The sequence below is a fragment of the Theropithecus gelada genome, chromosome 2 (assembly GCF_003255815.1).
Source record: "Theropithecus gelada isolate Dixy chromosome 2, Tgel_1.0, whole genome shotgun sequence".
Taxonomy (NCBI): Eukaryota; Metazoa; Chordata; class Mammalia; order Primates; family Cercopithecidae; genus Theropithecus; species Theropithecus gelada.
The window spans coordinates 119,756,235-119,778,871 of NC_037669.1; the positions used below are offsets into that span (position 1 = coordinate 119,756,235).

The window sequence follows — 22,637 nt, forward strand, 5'->3', positions numbered from 1 at the left end:
AGCAGCAGACACTGCTTATCTGTGTGGGAAGCCATACTGCTAGCCACAGTTGGCTGCATGCCTTGTCCTGGGCCAGACTCTCACCTTGTGGTCTTACAGACATTTGTGAAAGCCTCCTTCCCAGAACTTTGCCCAGATCTCTCAGGCCTCCTTCCTCTGCCAGATAAATCAAAGCCTCTAGACAATTAGGAAACCGAGAGAGCGTATCTATTGGGGAAGCTGGGCAGCAGATGAAGGGCGCACGAACTGCTCGGTAATGGGGTAGTAATTTTACAGGTTCCCCAAACACCAGCTTGCTTCTCATTAATGGGCTTGCAGCAATTCACTTGCTTTGTCAGGTGGCCACTGAAGACTTAGAGGGTGGTGAATTGCAGTCACCAGGAGCAGATTGCTTTTTAAATGGTACATCAAGGTCCAGCCTCCCTGGTTTAAATCAGTGAGGGCCTCAGTTCCAGTTTGCAGTAAATCCCATCAACCTCATTATGTCCCTCAGATATCAGTTTCAGACCAGCAACAGTAATACTCAATGGTTACAATTATTGAGTGACTTTAGTGTGTCAAGCACCAGGCAGAATGCTTTGCTTATAGCCACTATCTCATCTACTATACTTATCTCTTTTCCTATATCGATTATCTCTTATGCAAAACTCGTATAATCCCCATTTAACAAAGAAGAAACTGAGGTTCAGGGAGGGAAGTAATTGGTCCGATGTTGCAGGGTACTGTGTTTAGTACTTTACACGAATTGTCTCATTTAATCTTCACAATAATCTCCAGTCTAAAGATAATGTAGCTGAGTCTTAGAGAGGTTAGTAACTTGTTAAAGGTTGAGAAGAAAACCAGGTTTCAGATCCAGGGGATTGGCCTGCAGAGACTAAGCACCAAGTCACCGCATATGTTCTGTCTCTCCACTGATAAGTCAGAGTTGGTATGCTTTTCACATCCTTCATCTGGTCTCTATGTCTATGGACTTTTACCCTGAACATTTAAGTTCTGCACAAGGGCACAGAATCTGTGCCCAACAGATGCTCACCTTTGACCTGGGTTCTGTCTCATGCTCCCAGTCAGAGCTATTGCCAAGGCCTCCTTTGTGTCTCTTCTCTTGTGGCATTTGATCGAACCGCTACCATGGAGCAAGTCAGAGTTCAGCTGACTGAGGCATGTGCATCCACAGAGACACACCCTGTCAATCCTGGCTTCACAGAAGACGTCAGCCAGCATGCATGAGGACATAAGCCTTTTGCTCTGTGTACCAATGGGCATGAGCCTTGGCTCTGCACCAGAAGCAGGAATGCTTCTGGCCACAGAGCATTGATAGATTATACCAGCTTTCTCTTTTGATCCTTCATCTTAGTCTATAGCACAGTGGAGAAGAACAAGGAATACTAAGTACTCAGACAGCTGTAAATTCTGAACCCCTAGGTCATGACATTCTCTCCCACCAGGAACTCTTCTGTCGTGTCCTGCTCCTGCCATGTCCCCTTCTATGTCTGCTTCCCTGGTCTTTGGTGATCAGTCGTGTTTCTGGTGTCCTGAGTAGGAACTTGGACTACATTGTCACATAGAAACTGTTAAAACCCATAGTTCAGCTTGAGAATTTAGCTTCATTGTGAGTCATTTTTCCTTTTGTAGGAAAAGCATTCCCACTTAGCTACTCCTTTGGTCACACATGACTATGTATGTTATAGCTTTTGGATTTGGTGATCTCAAATGTCACCTCCCACCAGAGGTTTCCTAAGGAAGCCCTGCACGTCCTTTACTATCTATGAGTAACCATGTGGATTTGGCTAAGCTCTCTAAATCAGTGTCTGTATATTCTTAGAAGGACTTTGAATAGACACTGAATGTGGTCGTTGATCAGCTTTATGAAAAGGATGTGGCTTCAGGCCAATTAAATGGTGTAGAGAAGACTCAGCTTTTGACCAGTGTTGAAGTACAACCTATAACAAGACTCCAGGAACTTGATGAAACCCAGCTAAAGTGAACGAGTCCATCAATGGTGAGAAAAAGTACAAGGAGGACCTCTTCTAGTTTTACTCAGCTCAATAAAAATTTCTATTACTTGGCATGAACAAAATACAACATGTTTTATTCTGTATCATGGAGTTAGGATCCAAGAATGGGAACCTTCAGGGGTCAAGGCTTCTACTCTGGTAACTTGAGCAAGTCTGTGGTGATGTTTGATTCTACTCAAGAGTTTTGAAATGATATTAGTGATTTATATATGTGTTTCAAAATGCTGAGAGCATTCTATACCTTCATTTTTGGGAGCATGCCTTTAAGTCACAGGAATGAATCAAATAGACCTCAGAAGCACCTGCTCCCTGGTAGTACGTTTTATTCTTTCGAGACTTTTCAGGACACCAACATTCTCGTGTAGTGCCCTTCAAGACCATCCTAACATTGTCCAGTTATAAAAATAACCAGTTCTATCTGGCCAAAAAATATACACTTTGGCTCCATCCCATGAATTTTTTTTTTTTTTTTTTTTGAAGAGGTATCACCTGTATCTTATTGGCCAGTAATCATGGAGCATTAATGTACAAAGTAAGAACCTGGCAGCCTAAAAATGTAAACTCTCTCTAAGCCTCTAACTTTTTATCGTGACTGAGGCTTTCAAGGATGTTAGACTCAATTGTTGTTGTTGTTTTTAAGCGTGAGGTTGAATGAAAACCTTTTCCCGAGGTCTGTAGGTGGTCATTTGACAAATATTCAGTGAACACCTCTGTTGTGTGGGCACCATGCTAGACACTAGAAATACAGGCTCCCATTGTGACGATTAGATCTGTGAGGGAAACAGTCACGAAGTAAATAATCAGCCAAGTAATCATTTATCATCACAGCAATGACTGCCGTGGTGGAGGAGAGTGGCATGCTAAAAGAGCATGCCACAGGGTGGGAGGCTCACCTGGCTTGGTTGGAGTCCGTCGGAGTCCTGCTAGAGGAGGGAGTGAGGCATGGAGAGACACCAGGCAGGGAAGCCACGGCACAGTCATGCAGGGCTTTGTAGACCATGTTGATCACTTTGAATTTTATTCTAAGAAGAGTGGGAAACTATTGATGTGTCTTCACTAAGGGAATAGAGTAAGATCTGCCTTTTTCAAATGAAACTTTGGCTGCTGCAGGGTAAGTGCTGGAAAGAAGCAAGAGTAAGTGGAGGAGACAAGTTAGTCCAGGCCAGAGAGTATGATGCTTTGGACAGATGATGGTAGAGTGGGGATTGAGGAAAGTGGACATGTTTGAGACAAATGTAGCCTGTGGACCATGCAGGATGTGCAAGTTGATTAGACATCAGGAATGAGGAAGAGCAGCCAACAGTAATAGTAGTCCAATCCATGCTGTTGGATTATGTAGAGATGGCCATAGAAGAGGGGCCAAAGATAAGAAAAATAGGAATTATTGGTTTGTGGTAATAAAAGTACACATGAGAAGAGAGTGTGGGCCTGAGCTCTAAGAACTTAGAACAGGCAAGGAAGAGACAGCAGAGAAATTTGATAAGGGAAGTGGAAAGAACGCCTGGAGAGTTTGATGCTACAGAAGCAAAGATTTAGTATTCAAGCATAAGGATGGAGCTAAAGGGGCCAGCTCTGCAGAATGCTGCTCAGAGGTCAGGAAGACAGTAGCATCTTTTGGTTTCAAATGACAAAGAGGATATTTAAAACATAGTTTTTGTGTAGTACTCCCTAGAAATGCTTTCATTTCCTGTCTGTTTCTGGGAAGGGAAGCAACCTGCCCAGGAAGTCAGTAGATCTGCACTTGGAGTGGAAAAACGTCAATTTTTGAGGGCCACCATGTACTACTACTACTACCTGCGTGCCCTGGCAGTTCTTATTCTCCCTGCACCTCCACTTCCTGAGCTCTACAGATGAGGTCAGTAGCAAAGCTTGTTCCCACCATCAAAGTCATCCTGAGGATTAACCAGAAAAATGGATATAAAAGAACTTTATTGATTGCCAAAAGCTGGACAGACCTCACTTTTGAGGACTTTTCAAATTCAGCTTCAATACTTTTAACGAGACCCACCTTATGCTTGTGTTGGAACTTTTCATAATTCCATGCTCATCCATTTGCTGTCAGCTTTTTGTTCACATTCTCTGTTACCATACATTTTTCCTTTTTTCTCTTTTTTTAATTAATTAATTTATTTTTTGAGATGGAGTCTACTCTGTCGCCCAGGCTGGAGTGCAGTGGCACAATCATCTCAGCTCACTGCAACCTCTGCCTCCCAGATTCAAGCAATCATTATGCCTCAGCCATCTGAGTAGCTGGGATTATAGGCATGCTCCACCACGCCCAGCTAGTCTTTGTGTTTTTAGTAGAGATGGGGTTTTGCCATATTAGCCAGGCTGGTCTCAAACTCCTGGCCTCAACTGATCTGCCTGCCTCAGTCTTGCAGACTGCTGGGATTACAGGCGTGAACCACCGTGTCTGGTCACCATTCACTCTTCTCTTAGGGTAACCAAGCCAGTCTCACAGCAGCTCAGCTGTGCAAGCTGAAGCCCAAACCCAGAGAAGCCCTGGTGTGGAAGGTTGTTCTTTGGAACCTTAGTAGCTTCTTCCGAATGCTCCTAGACAGCCCCCACCCACAAAAGAGTGGTGAGGTAGTGGGGAAGCTGCCAAGTTTCTTTAAGAATCACAGTGCAGGACAGCATGTTGATGCTCTGGAAGTCCTGGGACAGCAGAGCATTTGGTAAAATTCTGTTGAGCATGAAGTTGTATTTTGGTTAACAGCATGGAGTCTAGAACCTAAGACTGCCGGGGGTCAAATCCCAGCTTTCTTCCTTATTAGATGTGTGACCTGAGTCAGTTCTTTAACTTTCCTGTTTTATACAGTTTCCTCATCTGTAAAGCAAGAAATAACAATAGCATTTACCTCACAGGGCTGTTGTGAAAATTAAATGAGTTAATTCATAGAAAGCCTGCCGACATCACTAACACACAGTGAGCCCTCAAGAAATACGAGTTGTTCCTGCTAGTGTTGTAGGTGCCTTTGACCAAAGTCAGGGAAACAAATTTCCAAAGTTTGAACTTCTTTCTGTGCTGCAGTAAAACGTTTTTGGATTTATTAAAATAAATGTAAATAGGTAAGCTTCTTTCCATGCTTTGGGAAGAATATTTGTTATAATACTGGGAGGAATTCAGTTCTATCATTAAGAGCAATAAATGTCTAATAGTTCTTAGATGGCCAGCTTTAGGTTCATGTAGAGGTAAAATACACCATCTTTACAGGCCAAGGCCAAGGTTTAATCCTAGCTGTGTGGTCTTGGGCAAATTACTTAACCTCTCTGAACCTCAGTTTCCTTATATGCACATTTGGTAAAAAAAAATATTTACTTTTCAGGATTGTTGAGAAGTAAATGAAACCATAAATACAGAGGACTTGGCACAATGCCTAACACAAAAACTGGATTGATATTCTTGGGTGAATATTTTATTGTTAGTTTGGAACTGATGATTTCAAAGTATAGTGCTGTTAAGTTTTTCATTTTAATGGTGCTCTCTATAGATAGCATTTCCCCATTCCCTGTCTTCCTTAACTGCTTAATGTACCTTCCCTGTTTAGTGTAAAACCTTGACTTTTTCATCCCCTTTGAAGGCGTTTTTCCAGAGCACATTTTCATTATGTCTTACTGGGCAGTCTATCTGCTGGTGACTTAGCCCGCAGTCCTGGCCTTGTCAGGACAAGGAGGCAGCCCATTCTTCATCCTTTTGTGGATGTCTTGTTTAGTAGGGTCAACTGCCACCTTGGGAAGCCTCCTTTTCCCGGTAAAACCTAGAGGACCTTCCCCTGGAGAAACTGCCTTCTGATGGATTATCTTATCAGAATTTCTTGCCGTCATTTCCAACACTGTATAATTATGATCCCATCATTGCCACCAAGTGGCTGCATGAAATTTCATTTCCTAACAATATCTAAATAAGGTTCATAGGAAACAGAGATCTTGTGCTGAGTGAATAACAAGCTTGCATCAGGGAAATAATACCTTACGAGTGACCCTTTCACCAAAAAGGTGGGAACGTGGCAGTTCAGTAAGACATTGCCGGGGTTTGAATCTCAGCTCTGCCACTTACTGCCTTCGTAATTTTGAGCAAGACATGACTTCTCTATGCCTCAGTTTGGCCACTTACAAAATGGAATGTAATACATACAAACCACTTAGAACAGTGTCTGGCAACTGAGTAAACACCTGAGGAAGTTCAAGGAGAGTGTTACATGTGAAGGGAAGAATCTTGCTTCTCATTACCTGCTTTGTTATTGCTGCCCTGGGTCATCTCTTTCCAGGGTGAGGGCTTGAAGCTGACTGCAGCCTGAGCAAGTGCAGTGGGCAAAAGCAGGAGACAGGAAGATCGTGTGGGTTTTTACCAGTGCAGTCTTTCTACCCACTGGACCACACTCCCAGGCCCCAAGCCAGAGGAGAGCACTGTGAGCAAGAATAATTCTCCCATCTCAGAGCCTGGAGTGTTAACACATCAGCACTCCCGAGAAGTGGTCTTTAATTCACTTAATCTTTAATCACAGGTGTCCCAGTGTGTCCTGTGAACAGTGGCTGGCTAGTTGGAGGCAGCACAGCTTTTTATTCCTGGATGTCATTAGCATCAACACAAGACTGAACACTTTCTAGCTGGGCTTTTGCTCTGTTATTTCAATAACTGAACAGAAATTATGAAACAGCTGGGAACCAGCCTGGCAAATCAGATGCTTATTGTCCAGGACAGAGCGTGCCCATGGGCTTTGGATAATGGTCAGTAATCGCATGCACGTGTAATCACACTTGTGTTTCAGGGAGCTATGTCATCTGCATGGATATAAGGAACCCCACCTCCCAGTGGATCCCCAAAGGGCTTCTTGTTCTAACTTATGTGTTGTGCCATAGGAGTTCTGACTTTGTCCGCTTTGTCACCTGGATCCTGTGATGGGAGGGGTTTCCTGCCACAGTGCGGAAGTTGGGCTGACGTCCCTATCTTATAGTGTAAAATGATACTGAAATCTGGAGTCCTTTTGCCCAAGCTCCTGCCTATGCTTTTAAGACATAAGAAGGTAGAGTACGCTAGTGTTTTATACTTAACAGCATTTCATACTGAAAAAAAAAACCGGAGTTAGGCAGTTGCTGATCCTTGGTGTATCTAGAGTACCTTGCATGGAAGGTAGGGATGGCTTTTTAGTGCCTGCACGCAACTGACATCACACAGACCTACCTTCCGTTGTCTAGGGTCTTCACAGAACCACCTTTATTACATCTAGTCTATATGTTTTGTGTGTTCACAGTCTTCTTAGTTATTCCTAACCATAGAACTATGATAACAAAAGAGTTTCACATGAAATCTTATTTCACATGACATTTAAGTTGAATTGCTTTTATTTCGACACTTGTTTTCTTTAGTGAGTGGTTTTATAGAATCATGGAGGCTGGGGAATATTAGGAACCTCAAAAGTGATCTCAGCCAATTCTTCTCTCAAAGCAAGAATTCCTTTTGCAATATTCTTCAAACAGGGTTATCTAACCTGTTTAACATATAATCTTACCTTGTATGTCTGTGAGCTTGAGGCAGCACATTCTATTTTTGAACAACTCCTAATGTTGGAAAATTTATCGTTTCATCGATTCAAGTTCTTGTGATATCCTTGCCTTATTACAGGTTGTGCCAAATAAAACTGAAATTCCCTGCATATCTGCTCCAGAAATGTGTGAAGACACTAATAATGTTTTTCTACAAATGCTCCCAGTTCCTGCAACCTTTCTACATATAAGTTAGCATCTTTAGTATCATCTCGGGAGTACTGGTGTGGCCCGCTCTGTAAACACTGTGTTAATAAACTGACTGGCTTGTCTTCATAGGACTCAATCTGAGGGTCTCATACTAAGTCTTCAGAATGATGACAGTAGGAATTTGGGGGTTTCATCTGCATTTGACTTTCACACTAACATTCAGAATCATAGGTACTAGGGGTGTCCATCAAGCCATTCTTGCTCCTCTGTATGACACCCGGGAAATCCCATGTGGTGGTTCTCTCTGGAGAAACTGAGGCTCAGAGACACTATGGAGCTTGTGAATAATCACATTGACTAGCATCCATAGAAGACGCAGGATGAAAATTCTTCCACAAGTCTCCGTGAAGCTCAGTCTGTTTAGAACTGTCATGCCTCTTTCTGTGTCCGTAAAGACCAGCTTGCACACATGTGCTTGACAGTGCTTAGCCATGGGGCTGTCTGCTTACGAAACGTTGGTCTGTAAGCACAAAGAAAAGCCTTCATTTAGGCAGTTAATTTTTAGGAAAGCTCTCAAAGGGTAGGTTGGATAGTTTCTCTCTCATGGTATCAAGTAGGTATAGAAAGAAAGGAATGAGTTATATCCAGCCTGTCTAGCTTTCTCAATGTTCTCTGATTACTATTTCTGTGAAGAAAAGGTAGGTAACAAGTAAAGACAGAAAGAGGGGGAAATGGCAGCTTTAAAAAGCATTGGACAGTATCTTTTACTTTGTATATACGATGTGTCAACCTGCTTCTTGTGGACCAAAACGAGGCAGCATGGCAAGAGCCAGGCACAGAGTATAAGTCCTGGCCTTGCACTTACCAACCGAGTGAACTTGGGCAAGACATTGGCCTGGACGTGCCTCAGTTTCCTTATCTGTCAAATGGGGGTGATGACAGTATTACCTGCCTCAAAGGGTTTTGGGGGGAATTAAATGAGTTAATATGAGTGCAGTGCTTGGCATCATAGGATGCACGACGTAAGTGTTCTTCATTATTATTCAGAGTTAGCATTCTTTTTATTTCATTGTCATATAGTGAATTCAGAGGTGCCAGACTGCTTCCCCATCACTCTTGTGTCCTTACATAAAAAAAGGTTTGGAACCCCAGTTTTAGTCACAAGGAATCATGCCCTTACCTATAGTCATTGGTTTGCAATGATCTTTCCAAAACTAAAATTTTAGGATATGTTAAATGAGAAAACGGAATGCCCAGAAGCTGGAATACCTCTCATCACAAGTGTAGCTCCATGAAGCTTATACAGAACAGTCCTATTTAAAGTGAGGGGGCATATGTGATGTGCAGTCAATTCAAAAGACCACACTGGGTCCTTTCATTCTGAGTGTCTTTGAACAGAGAGCCCCTGGGTGGAGGGGATGGTTTGAGGTACTTCCCAAGGAGCCTGACTTGATCTTGCATCAGCCGTTTTCCTGTCCTCTGGAGGCCAACTCGGGTCTTCCACTGTCACAGTGGGGTTTCGTCTCACCACTTTCAGGAGGTCACCCAAGGTGAAAAGCAACAGGAGCTCTCCAAGGGCAAATAAGAATTCTGCTTCGTTTCACTCTGAATGGTTAGATTTTTGCTTTGCAATGTAACATAATCTTGCTCAGATTCTTAGAACGAACAGATTTGCAAGATTACTTAATCTCCCCCCTCATTGAAAGTTTAGCTGAAGGTGACTTACTCAAGGTCAAACAACATTCATTCATTCATCACTTTTTTTTTTTTTTTTTTTTTTGAGATGAAGTCTCACTCTGTCACCCAGGCATGATCTCATATAGTGGCACGATCTTGGCTCACTGCAACCTCCACCTCCCGGGTTCAAGCAATTCTCCTGCCTCAGCCTCCCGAGTAGCTGGGATTACAGGCACGCACCATTACACCCAGCTAATTTTTGTATTTTTAGTACAGATGTGGTTTCACCATGTTGGTCAGGCTGGTCTCGAACTCCTGACCTCAGGTGATCCACCCATCTTGGCCTCCCAAAGTGCTGGAATTACAGGTGTGCGCCACCACACCCGGCCATCAAACACATATTTACAGAGCGCTGCTATATATATATGTGGTCTTCAGTGTTCGTATCGGTGGCAGTGCAGGACCAGAATCTAGTCTCAGTGTTTCCAAACCATTTTATTATTTCCCCGTTGCCTCTCTTGCCTACTCCTCTCTCCCAATGACACGTTGCATTGCGGCTATAGGATATTAATTCTCAGATGTGGATATCACTTGAGTCCATATAATGGGAAATGTGATGTATATAAAAGGTGGACCAGGGCCAGGGTTTGTTTCTCATTTTTTTGGCTTATATTCTTCTTCATGACTTTTCCTCATTCCACAAGGGGACTTAAGGTGGCTTAAAGAGATTAATACTTTTAATTAAAAGTAAAATAAACAAGGAGACAAAGTAGAAGGGAATATAAAGTAGAAGAGAGAAAGAAGATGCAGGCAGGAGCGGGGTCAGTGCACAGAATGCCTGCACAACGTGGCATCAGCGCTGTTGCCCAGGGCAGTCACTAATCTGCTCTGAGGCCTGACACTCGAGAAAAGAGACAAATGTGAAGTGGTTGAGATTCATGTTGTCCATCAGATAAATCAGTTACTCAGGCAAGCTTTCTGAGATCACACTGAAAACTACACTTGCCTAGTAAGTAGTGCAATGAATAATGTCTGAGGCAATATTCCTGGCATAAATGCAGTGGTTAGCTTTATTCAGCTATTTTGAAGACATCATAAAATGCAATTTTATGGCATTGCAATTCACCAAAGTCACTTCTGTGAGAGCTAGAACACCCTACTATAGTGCAGACTTTTCTGCTTATCTAACGTAATCTAGGAAGAGCATTTAAAGAAAAAAAAAAAAAAAAGGTAAGACTTGACTCCACAGCTCTTGTGAGGAACATGCATGAGGATTATTTCTTACAACTAGACCTCTAATAACAATTCAGAATTTAAGGGTTGAGGTGATATTCTCTGCAAAGAATTTAAACAGTGAAAATTCTACATAGCCAATTTGGGACACATGTATTACCTTCGAGGGCCCCCTGAACAGGGGGGACAAAATTACTATTCCCTCATTAAAATTAACTAACAAATTCACATGCTTGAAAGTGCATCCACACAGCCTCTACCTAGAGGTGGCCTGAGGGGAGAGTTCACAGGGAAGATCAAAACTGCCCCCAGTAGATCCCCAGATAGAGCAATCCCACCACTGACTGTATAGTCAGAGGAAGGGAAGTCTGTGTGTTCAAAAGATAGCTGTGCTGCTTTGTTTATCGCAGCACTATTCACAATAGACAAGATATGGAATGAACCCAAGTGTCAATCAGTGGATGCGTGAATAAAGAAAATGTGGTACTTATATACAATGAAGTACTATTCATCCATAAAAAAGAGTGAGATTCTGTTGTTTGCAGCAATGTAGATGAATCTGGAGGACATTATATTAAGTGAAATATGCCAGACACAGAAAGACAAATACCATATGATCTCACTCACTGGTGGAATCTCAGATGTCGCTCTCATAGAAGGAGAGAGTAAAATAGTGGTTACCAGAGGATTGGCAGGGGGCAGTAGTGAGAGACCCGTCAATGGCTGCAAAGCTATAGATGAGAGGAATAAGTGCTGGTGTTCTATTGCATAAGAAGATGACTAGAATTCACAATGTATTACATATTTCAAAATAGCTATAAAAAGTTTTTGAATACTTTCATCACAAAGAAATGATAAGTGTTTAAGATGGTAGATATGCTAATTATGCTGACTTGATCATTACATAATTTATACATGTATCTAAACATCACATTGTACCCCATAAATATGTCCAATTATTACATGTCAATCATAAATATTTAAAAGAAATTTTAAATATTTCATGCCTTTCTCTAATATTTAAAATTAGAAATTATAAATACTTTAAAATAAAAATAAAAAAGAATTGTCCCAGAAAGAAATTATCCTTGGTGAACACCAACAGAAGACAAAAGGGACATGAAGTCTCTGATTATCTACTCCATAGAGTAAGGCAACAATTGTTAGGGCCTGGAAAACTTTAACAGTAGGTTCTATCCATGATCTCCCCACCAGGAAAAAAAATTAAGAAACTTATAAGAAGCCAATGAATGTCCAATTTTAAGGAATATAACTTTTGGCAATGCCTACAAGAAGACATGGATGAAAATATACTTCTAAGCAGTTCAATATAGGTGGAGAACCTGCCAACAGTTTCAGAGTAGTTGGTTTAAGCCATTCTTTTCTGATAGCAGGACCACTATCTTCATTATGCATAATTTGAATAAGATCTAGGAATGCTATTTGATTCTCCCCTTTCCCTTTTTTTCCAGCTTAGACTCTTATTCCCTTATTTTTCACGCCTTTCTCTAAGATGGCAAACAGGTACATGCCAGTGCCAACTATAGGTGACTCTTTTTAGAAGAACATTCTCCAGTTATGTCTGTGCTCAACATAAAAGAATGTTCCAGCCAATAAGAGCTACTTAAGAAGGGCATCAAAGAGCAAAGGTCTGGTACAAAGCTCTGCAGGGCTTTCGCCTTTTCTATTACTTATCCAATTTGCAGTATTCAACACAACAAATATCACTGGTGGCTCGCCTGATATGGAAACAATGGGAGATAAAAATAAGTGGAACAGAGATCTTGCCCACAAACAGCTTTCAATCTAGATTGCAAAGTTGGTAAGATATACTCAAATAACCATACTATGAGGTATGGAAAGATAGCCATGCCATCAGTATTGATAGGAGGGAAAATTCTACAAAGAAATTTAAGAGGATACTGTGTTGTCTTTTCCTCAAGTTTCTTACTCTGTTCAGCTCAACAAACTCTTAGGTGCACCCGCCAGGTGCCAGGCCCCCATGTGAGGGGTTGGGGTACAGCAGAAATCAGGCACTGGCCTTGCCCTCAGAGAGCTTCTTCTAGCAAGAGTCATCAAAGCTTTGTAAAGGTGTCTGCCTGAGGCCAGGGACTTGGTCTTGCATTGATATGTTTTTATATATCCCCTCCCTCAAACAGCCCCATGCACAGGAGGAGAGAAAGCAAACATTTTTTCAGGAATGGCATTAACATTGAGACACAACAGCTGGAAATTGGCAGGGTGCCCTCAGAAGGCTGGGAAAGTGATTTATTTTTCCAACCTCACCACAGGAACCGAAGCCCTGGCAGATGCCTCCATGTGTTAGCGGCGGCTGATCCGAGTGAGATCATTATTAATTATTAGTTACTTTTGAGTGTCTTTCGCAGAAACTACAGAGTATTTGGGAAGCCCAGACACTCTTGAGTTGCAATCAATACTGTATACACCTTGCACGGGAACCTGAGTGGCATGTAATTATAAACCAGTATTGATTCCTGGCAAAGGGGTTCAAAATGTATAAATCCTTCACATAAAAATCAGCTAACTCTTCAAAGGGCTTGATTATTTTCCTTTCCTTAAGAAATAGACGGATGGTTGGAGGAAGAAACTTGAAATGTTAGCTAAATTAGGGCTATTTCCTGCCAGGATCCAGATCTGTACACATAATTATTTTATTCTCTGTGCTGGCACTGATTCACTTTGGTTGAGTATTGGAAATGTCTCTGTTTTGGGTCTGTAATCCAAATTATTCAGTCCGTGTCTATGCTGATGTTTTCTACTCGCATCTTCCTATATTATTTTTCTGTAAAACAAATACTCACATGTCTGGGATTTGCCTCACGCTGGTACCCACCCCACTCCTGTTTTTCCTGCTTTTCTCTATCCCATCGTCCAGTTTCCCCTTGGCCCGGAACTTCACCTGCCCTCTTACAACCTATCGTCACCAAATCCTGCCTATTTTATTTTGGCCCAATTCTAATTTCTGCTTCTAAATTGGTATCCACTGAAGTCCTATTAGAATGACCAGAAACCTGTATAGTTGTTAGTCTTTCTTCCTCTTGGCTGTGTCTCTATCCTCAGCAGTGATTACAAACATGGACTCTCATCCCGCCTTTGCTGAAATCATCGATGCCCTATCATTTTATGCCTAGATCCACAGAATGACCTTGCACTGCTTTTCAGTTTCCTGTGTTGCCCCTTTCCATGGCTGATGGGAAGGCCTTTTGAAAATGCAAGTCTGATCAAGTCATTTGGCTGCATGAAGTCCTCCAATAGCTCTCCTTCGCCTGCAATCTAAGATGGACAAATCACTGTTGATCTGGAAGTGACAGAAACTGAGTCTTAAGAGATGCAGCTTATCTCCCAAGACCCAGAGGTTATTGGAAGACAGCAGGTCCAGAGGATTGCTGCAGGAGCTCCATCGGGAGGGCTTCCGCATGGGCTTCTTTGGCATTTTGAATCTCTGTAGTTGGTTTAGCTGGGGCAGAGACACAAAACTTGTGTACAAAACTATCTCCCTGGTTGTGTAGAGCTAACTTACCAGTGTGAGACAGTCACAATTTACTCTCCTCTGGGTAGGTACCTCATGTTTCCTGAGCCATGCAGTGAAATCGTATTGAGAATGTTACAAGGGAATGGGCCCCCTGGTATGTCCCCTCTGAACTTCATATATGAGGAAAAAGAAATCCCAAAGCCAGTAAAGGATCCGACACAAAGGGCCAGCCGCCTCTCTCAAAAGGCACACTAATGCCATGATGTATGAGAAAACACTTGGTAATATGTGACAGTCCTGTGCATTGCAGGATGTTTGGCATCATTAGCCTCTCACGCTAAATGCCAATCATGCTCCTCAGTCATCGGAACCAGCAAAAATACTCCTCACATGCCCTTAGATAGTTGGAAATGCTTCAGCGAGAGGTAATGGCACTGCCCCTACTTGAGAACCAATGGCTCCTGTAACTGCTTGGCCTAGTTCTGACTTCTAAAATGTTCTCCTTTCCTGAGAGTATAATGAAGAGCCAGATACTTTGTAATCTTCCTATCACTCATCTGGCTTCTCTGTAATGATTGAGCTCGGATGCTGGACTCACATTGTCTGGCTTTGAAATCAAGCTCCATCACTTACTGGGTGTGACCTTGAACCATTACTCAATATCGCCATACCTCAGTTTTCTCAGATCAAATGGGAATAATAATGACATCTACTTATTTTTGTGAAGATGAAATGAAATTAAGCATGTAAGCTGTTTATCACACTGTCCACTGTTGGAGGTATGGTAATTGTATGAGGTGATGATGATGATGATGGCTTCCAAGCATAAGGGTCTTATTCAAGCAAGAACTTGAAATTGACACTTAATAATGAATACTCCAGAAAACACAGACAGGCAGCATGATATATGAGAAAAGGTAGCCGACTAGGTGGGAGTTAGTAAATCCTGTTGCATCCTCTGCCATCGATTCTGTATGCCTTTGAATATGTCACTTCACCTCTCTGATTTTTATATACTCTGAAATTTTTGTGTTACATGGTGTTAAAAGATTGAATGACTTAAGCAGTGTGAAGTAATTTGATAAACAGCTTGATGATATGTAATAAATAACCTGTTTGCATTGGTGTTTTCTACCCCTGACTTGAAAACCCTCACCAGCCGTGGGGAGAACACACTTAACAGGAACTTCTTGGTGAGAGTCCACTTACATGGTAAATGGCAGGATGTTAGCATGACACTGAATCTCTGTCTCACCCACTCCCTGCCAGTGTACCCCCCAACAGCCCAGAAGAGAAGAGCCTTGGAGCATTTAGGCATCTCTCATTAAAAGTTTGTGTCTGGGGTTCAACAGCTTTTCCTGCTGGCTCCCTGACACCCCCACGAGGGCCTGTTGCCTTCATGGTTGTCTGCTTGTTGCCCCACAGCAACAAAGGCGAGAGAAGGAGCTGCGGAAGCAGCAGGAAAGGGAGCAGCGCCGGCACTATGAGGAGCAGATGCGCCGGGAAGAGGAGAGGAGGCGTGCAGAGCATGAACAGGTACAGCTGGGACCAGGAGCCCCAGTGATGGCCCCCTGGGAACCCCAGCACCAGTCGTCTCTGGGGCGTGGGTCACCTTTTCTGAGGAATGCTCAGTTTACGTGGGTTTTTACTCTTCCTCAAGCAATTATGCTCACCTATTCAAGAAGCCAAATGCACAGCCCTGGCATTGCCCACTCATTCAGCCTTGCTTCCTACCCAGAGTTTCCTGACATACCCGGATCTTCCGATTCTCCCAACCCTTGGTATCTGATTCGAAGGTAGCACTGAAGCATGAAAAATCAGCCAAGTCCCACTCTTTCACTGCTTCAGAAGAGCTTTTCTACTCATGCCATCTCTGGTCTTTATGACTTTGAGTTATTGCTGCAGGCCTGTCTCTGCTAGAATCACATTCTGACAGCACAGTGAAACTCGGCAGGATGGTTCCATTACAGAGACAGTGCACGATGGCATTCAACAATTGTCTTATCCCTGCTGCTTGCACAGGAGCCTGTGAACTTTGTAGCACTGTTAATTCCAGGTAGTCCATAAAGAGAGGACCCTGGAATGAAAAGCTTTAACATGTAGCTGGGCTTCTTAAAACCAAGTAGTAGCAGTAAAATGCTGAGCCATCTCAGTCAGCTGTTACAAGTAGAGGGGCTTGTGCTTTTCATTATGCTGAAATGCATTTGCTTCCACGTGACATACTCTTCCTGCTTTGTAAGGAGGTATTTGGGTATTTTTCCCCTCCTTCCTTCTATACTTTACTTAGCGGTTCTTGTCACCTTTGAAATTATTGGTTCATTTCTCTTTCTTTCTGTTCCTCTGAATTCTCTGCTGCCTACCTCTCCAGGAATACATCAGGCGACAGTTAGAGGAGGAGCAGAGACAGTTAGAGATCTTGCAGCAGCAGCTACTGCATGAACAAGCTCTACTTCTGGTAATGGGAAAGCCAAGAGCCAGCTGACCTGCTCTGTGTTCATCTTGCAAGTGTGTGTGTGTGTGTGTGTGTGTGTGTGTCTGTGTGTGTGTGTGTGTCCTTCTAACATGCCAGTGCAGAAGAGGGGATCTTCCAAGCCTCAGGGACCTCAAAAACCTCATAGAAAATTAATACATTTTCTGATTGATTTTGCTGAGTCCTAATACATTTAATACAGTTGTTATGCATTCTTTATTAACTCCATTTATTTCTAAAACTTCAGTATGAATCCAGCCTTATTATAAGTACAAACTGCTTTTGAGACCCACTGTGTTTATTGCAGAGTAATTTTTAAGGCCATTTGCAACATGCTGCAATACAATCACAGCAAAATGCGCCTCTCCCATAAGAACCCACCAGCTCTACAGTCATATTTCATTTACAGACTATTAGCTTTACCCTTATGATGGGAACATTTTGTGTCCCTTGCTCATGCAGCTTCCACTTGAAGTACAGTACTTTTTTTGTTATTATAGCACTGCTCTCCAGATGGGCTTTTTGGTGTATTTTTTTAAACTGAACTTTTTATTTAATGGCATTCTGATATTTTTTAGCCTGTACATAAGCTTGCTAATGGCCTTTGTAGGTCCAAGTTTTATTAAATGAAAGATGATTTAGGCAGTATCTTTTGGCTGCTTATTTAGTTTTGTACTTAATTGTACATGTGTGAGTGATTTAATTACTAGATCAGGAAGTGGGTGACTTTTTCTAGGGGTTGTATGCTGACCATTTAAATGTCCTCATTATTGCCATTTTGTCACGTGTAATTAATTCATCAGGGACAAGTCATTTTGTAATTGATGGGGTTCGGTAGGGATTGCCATTTTAAAGCAATAGCGTTTTCATTAAATGACACATTCTTGTGTAGATACTAACACAAGGCAGTAGCTTATTTCTGTGGTACATCCTGACATCCTCCTGTCATTCTGTTAGTATTAAGATCCTTCATTATTTAGCATTATTTTGCCTCCATTGCATACTTAACTGGTACTGGCCGACGATTTCTATGTGATAATTTGGCCTTTTCTTTGCTCTTCTTTCCTGATCTGGACAGGAATATAAGCGCAAACAACTGGAAGAACAGAGACAAGCAGAAAGACTGCAGAGGCAGCTAAAGCAAGAAAGAGACTACTTAGTTTCCCTTCAGCATCAGCGGCAGGAGCAGAGGCCTGTGGAGAAGAAGCCACTGTACCATTACAAAGAAGGAATGAGTCCTAGTGAGAAGCCAGCATGGGCCAAGGAGGTAAGTAAGCAAGTGTAGCCTCACCCTGTTGGCCAGGCTTTTGACTCTAATGAGTTTGTCTGATAGAAGTGGAGAGTTAACCCAGTGCTGCAAAGTTGGAAAACAATTCATCATAAGACACATGTTTTGCTTTTGGAAGAACCATAACATTATTTCTGTAGAGAAATGGCAAAATACCTTCCTCCATTTGTGGGGTTTTGTTTTGTTTTTTGGTATATCTTTGTGGTTGCAATGGACTTTTATAGGAAATAACAGAAGATAGAGAAAACCTTTTTTCTGATACTCATCCAACTGAATTTGTGGCATGAGGATTTTTAGTGACCTTTTTGTTGAATAATGTGATTAAGGATTTATAGAATTCTAGGAAGAATCAGTTCCTGTCCATGCCTGGACCCTGTTACTGATCATTAACATTGTCGCTAACATAACTTTGTTCACCATGATACTACCAGCAGATGCACAGTTAACCTCAGACTTGTGGTGGTGGTATTCACTTTTAGGATCAGAGGTCATTCGTGTTTCTTCTACCCATACTTCCTTCATTTGCTTAACTACTAGACTAAGAAAGGATTTTCAGGAACTTAGCGCTATGTTGAGCTATTTTAATAAAAACTGCTTGGATGGGAGGGAAAAAAAGGATGATAGCCAGACAGGTAAAGCAAACAAACAAAATAACTCCAACCAAATCAGCAACCTTTCCTGGGAGTCACTGTGTGAGGTCATGTGCGTAACATGCTGGTTTTCAGTTCAATCATTATTTCTGGCATCTAGTGATTTCCTTTATTTTATGGTGATTGTAGCTAGTCATTTAAAAGGATGTTTTGGGGTTATTTTGTATTTTTACCCAGAATTTTTATATATTGATAGCTCACACTTTTTTCAAGTTATCTAGAATACAATATTACTAGAACCAGATTTCTTACATGAGATCCTGTTTTTCTGAAAATAATTCTTTGTATTTGTCTAACCTATCTGACATATGTACAGAACACGTTTGATATAATGTTGTCCTAATGTTAATGATAGTGGTTTATGGGAGGAGAAAGTTAAAAAAATGGATTTTTAAAAACTTCTTTGTACTTTTACATATTGTTTAAATCCTTTATAGTGATCATGTACTTTTTTGTGAAAAAAACTTTTTTCTTTTAAAACTTAAACTAAGTGTGTGGAAAAAATTGTTTTGATTTGTGATGAAGAATTTTTTATCACTTTCCCTTATATCTGTAAACATGATCCATATTTACATAGCTATGTCTCTAACATCTGCCTCTTTCTCTTAGATCAGTAATTCAATTTTGTGATCCTACTCCCAGGTACAGCATCGACCCCTTAATAATCCACCTATTCTTCCAGCTAAGCAAAATCAGTATGCTGCTAAGCAGCAGCTGAAATGCTTCTTGGCTGGCAGAGATGCACCACCTTCCTCTACTGCTAAACCGTTTTCTAGCCATGCCAAGTTGAAATCCTCAGCTAAGCCAGACCCACAGCTCCTGACCATGGCAAGTGTTCAGACAACTGAAAAACTAGCCTCTACAAAGCTAATGGCAGTAGCACCTGCAGGAATTAGTGATTCCAGATCAAGACTCCTGTTTGAGCATCACCCATGGAAGAAAGATGGACCAGCTTGCCCTATTAGACTTGGTTTAGAAGACCAACTGAAGCCTCAGGAAGCCTTGAGGACCATAGTGAGATCTCCAGGGCAATCTCACTCCCAGGGATGTAGCCCAACTCAAGAGATAGGATCTAAGGTCATTTGTATGTCTTCTCTCAACATCTCCAAAGTGATAAGCCCCGAGTTGTCCATTACTGCAATTCAGGAGGGCCTTAGAGATTAATGTAGAGCTTGCGGCAGGAAGAGCATGAACTCATGCATCTTTACAAGTGCTTCTACTCTTGTAAGAAATGCTGCATCACTAAGCGACCTCTTCTTGATGCATGACCACTTGGCTTTCAGTGTTCCCAGCCCCAAGCATGAGTTTAGGAGAGGGACACCTACAGATTCCATTGGAAATGATCATGATTTTGTGCAACACATTCCAGAATTTCTTCTTTCCCCTAGACAGCTCCCTCATGCACAAATGTACCAGAAGACAGGGAAAAGCATGGAGCAGTTTTCACTTCCTTCATTCAGCCTCTACCCAGCACCTTATGATTTGAACTTGTCTACCTTGACTTCATTGTTTTCCAGTTGCTATTTGTCCTCATCACTAAATTTACTGGCCTGTCCTCTCTATTCAGAACTAGTTCATAGCTCCCAAGCTTTCAGGAGACATGGGATTCCTGGGGGCAGATCCTTGCAGATGTCATCAAGGCACTTTTCTAGACCTCTTAATTCCCTCATGCTTCCTGGTCAGGCTCCTAGCAGTAAAAGAAACACAGCATTTGAGCATGCAAACAACATGCCTGAGTCATCAAGCACTCCTGATATGAGGTTTCCCAGTCACCGTAAGTCTGGGCCATCTCTGGTGGGTGATATCTTCCAAGGTCCCTGGCTTCCTGGCATGTGGTGTGCTTCCTTTGGGCTTCATGCATTTCCAGAGATATATGGGAACATTCTTTGGGGATTTCATATTTAGTCCTCTACTCCTGGGTGTGGTTAACTTAATCCAGCGTCCAGCTAACCATTTTCTGTTCATGAAACCGTTCCCAAGTCTTAGAGTGGGTGATCATATTTTAGAAGAAAGATGAAACATTTAGTTGATAGAAGGAGAGTGACAGTGCTAAATTTAGGACTGGAGCAATCGATGTACAAATAAGAACAAATAATTGTCTGCCTTGGTTTGAGTCATCATTTTTAACACCCACTTCTTAAAATAGGAATAAAAATGAGTGTGAGGAGCTTTATATTCTTGATCTTTTAATGCTTCTCATCAGCAATGTATGAACTTTTTATGTAAAGCATTATTTATGGATGTCTTTTTTCATATTAGGGAGTCAGGGGCTCAAAGTGACCAAGTAGTAATATACGTTTCAAACCTTTAGACATGAACATAGCTTATCAGTATCTTAACTATCAAGTTATAAGAAAACCTGGGTTAAACCCTCTGGAGGTAAAATAAAAAGATGCCATTTTCTTTTTTTCAAATGCACCCTCTGTGCCCATGCCACCGTCTCCTGTTGTGTAAGGTCTGGACTATTTTGCCCCATGTGCCACTGAAGGTATCACCTAGCTGTCTTCCACCTATTGCAACCTCTTCTGTAATCTGTTCCAGCATTTGTTTTCTAACTCAGCTCTATGCCTTCCCATCAGGTTTTTTTTTTCTTCTGCTTTGCTTACTTTACCATCTGCTTCTCCTCTTCCTCATTCCAAATCAGTAGTCCTTCATCAGCAATGTAATGCTCTTATACTGCTTTGTTCTCTGTGTTCTTGTTGCTTCATTTTGTAAAACACAATTGATCATTGTATTTCTCAGTACCTTTCTGATTAATATGTTGGATATTGTAGAGCAAATGAAAATGCTCAGTCATTTGCAAATCCTGTTGAGCTCTTCCCTCGCTCCTTTTACTGAGTATTCTTTCTGTCCTGGATGTCACATTGGCCTTGATTTTCAGATTTTAGCCAGAAAAGAACATTAATGTCTCTGCATTAAAAAGACAGCTTGGAGCCGGGCACAGTGGCTCACGTCTATAATCCCAGCACTTTGGGAGGCAAAAGCAGGAGGATCTCTGGAACCCAGGAGTAGTTAGAGACCAGCCTGGACAACACAGTGAAACCTCGTCTCTACAAATAATAAAAATTAGCTGAGCATGGGGGTGCATGCCTGTGGTCCCAGCTACACCAAAGGCTGAGGGTGGGACTTGAGCCTGGAAGGTTGAGACTGCAGTGAGTCATGATTGCACCACTGCACTCCCGTCTGGGCAACAGAGTGAGACCCTGTTTCAAATAAATACAAAAATAAATAGACAGGTTGGGGGCATTCTCATTTTTTTCAAATTATCTGCCATTTCTGAGTTGGGATGGAAGTCAGGTATGTATTGTGAAAATATCAGTATGATGTTCTGTTGAACATCAGCAGAATTTGAAGGTCTTCTTCCTCACTTTTTGGATGATGGAGATTCGTTTTTCTTATTTCTACTCCTTAAATGGCATGGGATTTTCTGGGCCTGGCAGTAACTGTGGGGGCTCCCCTTCCCTTTCCATCCCACATACTTAAAAAAAAAAATTGTACCAAAGCTCAGCAGTGAAAGAATGCTTTGTTTACATGAGTATTGCATGAGATTGTATTTTAATTTTTTTAACACTCCATCATGTTCTCTTTCTGTGATATATGCCCGTCACTGGCATGTTTGTTTGTTTGCAAACAATGATCTGGTAAGAGCCAAAATATCTGTTTATTTCCATTAGCTCACTGGACTTTGAAATCACTGTATATAAAAACTCCTTCTCCATCCAGATTTCTCGGCTCTACACCAAAGTGTTTTTTGTTGTTGTTGTTATTTCTTTTATATGAGTTAGTTTATATATAAAGTTCTCAAACAACCACTTCAAGAGTTTATATCTTTCCTCTATTTCTGCGTATCTCTCTTATGATTAAATATAGGAGAGACCTGGAAGGAAATAGTATGGAGTATGTTTGAGTTCAAGTTCTTCCACTTCCTGGCTGCCTGACCTAGGGTGTGCCTCCTGCTTTCCTGAGATGCAGCTTCCTCATCTGCACATCTGCCTCACAATTGGGAAGCTCGTGGGCAATAATGAATGTGCACGTGCCATTTAAAGTTACATACTACACAAATACAAATGAAATACGGTATTCAACGTATTCCTAGTTTGTTTCCAAGACTGTTGTA

The 22,637-nt window shown here is 41.8% G+C and overlaps 1 protein-coding gene across 8 annotated transcripts in view; it reads left to right on the forward strand.

Annotated features, from left to right (window-relative positions):
* TNIK (TRAF2 and NCK interacting kinase) overlaps positions 1 to 22,637 on the forward strand; it is a 396,954-nt gene that overhangs the window by 303,946 nt on the left and 70,371 nt on the right. For 4 of the 8 annotated variants that reach the window (XM_025376200.1, XM_025376201.1, XM_025376204.1 and 1 more), the window contains exons 13-15: positions 15,538 to 15,648; positions 16,481 to 16,567; positions 17,661 to 17,849. In XM_025376200.1, coding sequence (XP_025231985.1) covers positions 15,538 to 15,648; positions 16,481 to 16,567; positions 17,661 to 17,849 — 387 coding nt within the window. The remainder of the gene's footprint in view (positions 1 to 15,537; positions 15,649 to 16,480; positions 16,568 to 17,660; positions 17,850 to 22,637) is intronic. The other 4 variants (XM_025376202.1, XM_025376203.1, XM_025376206.1 and 1 more) reach the window with 1 other exon arrangement.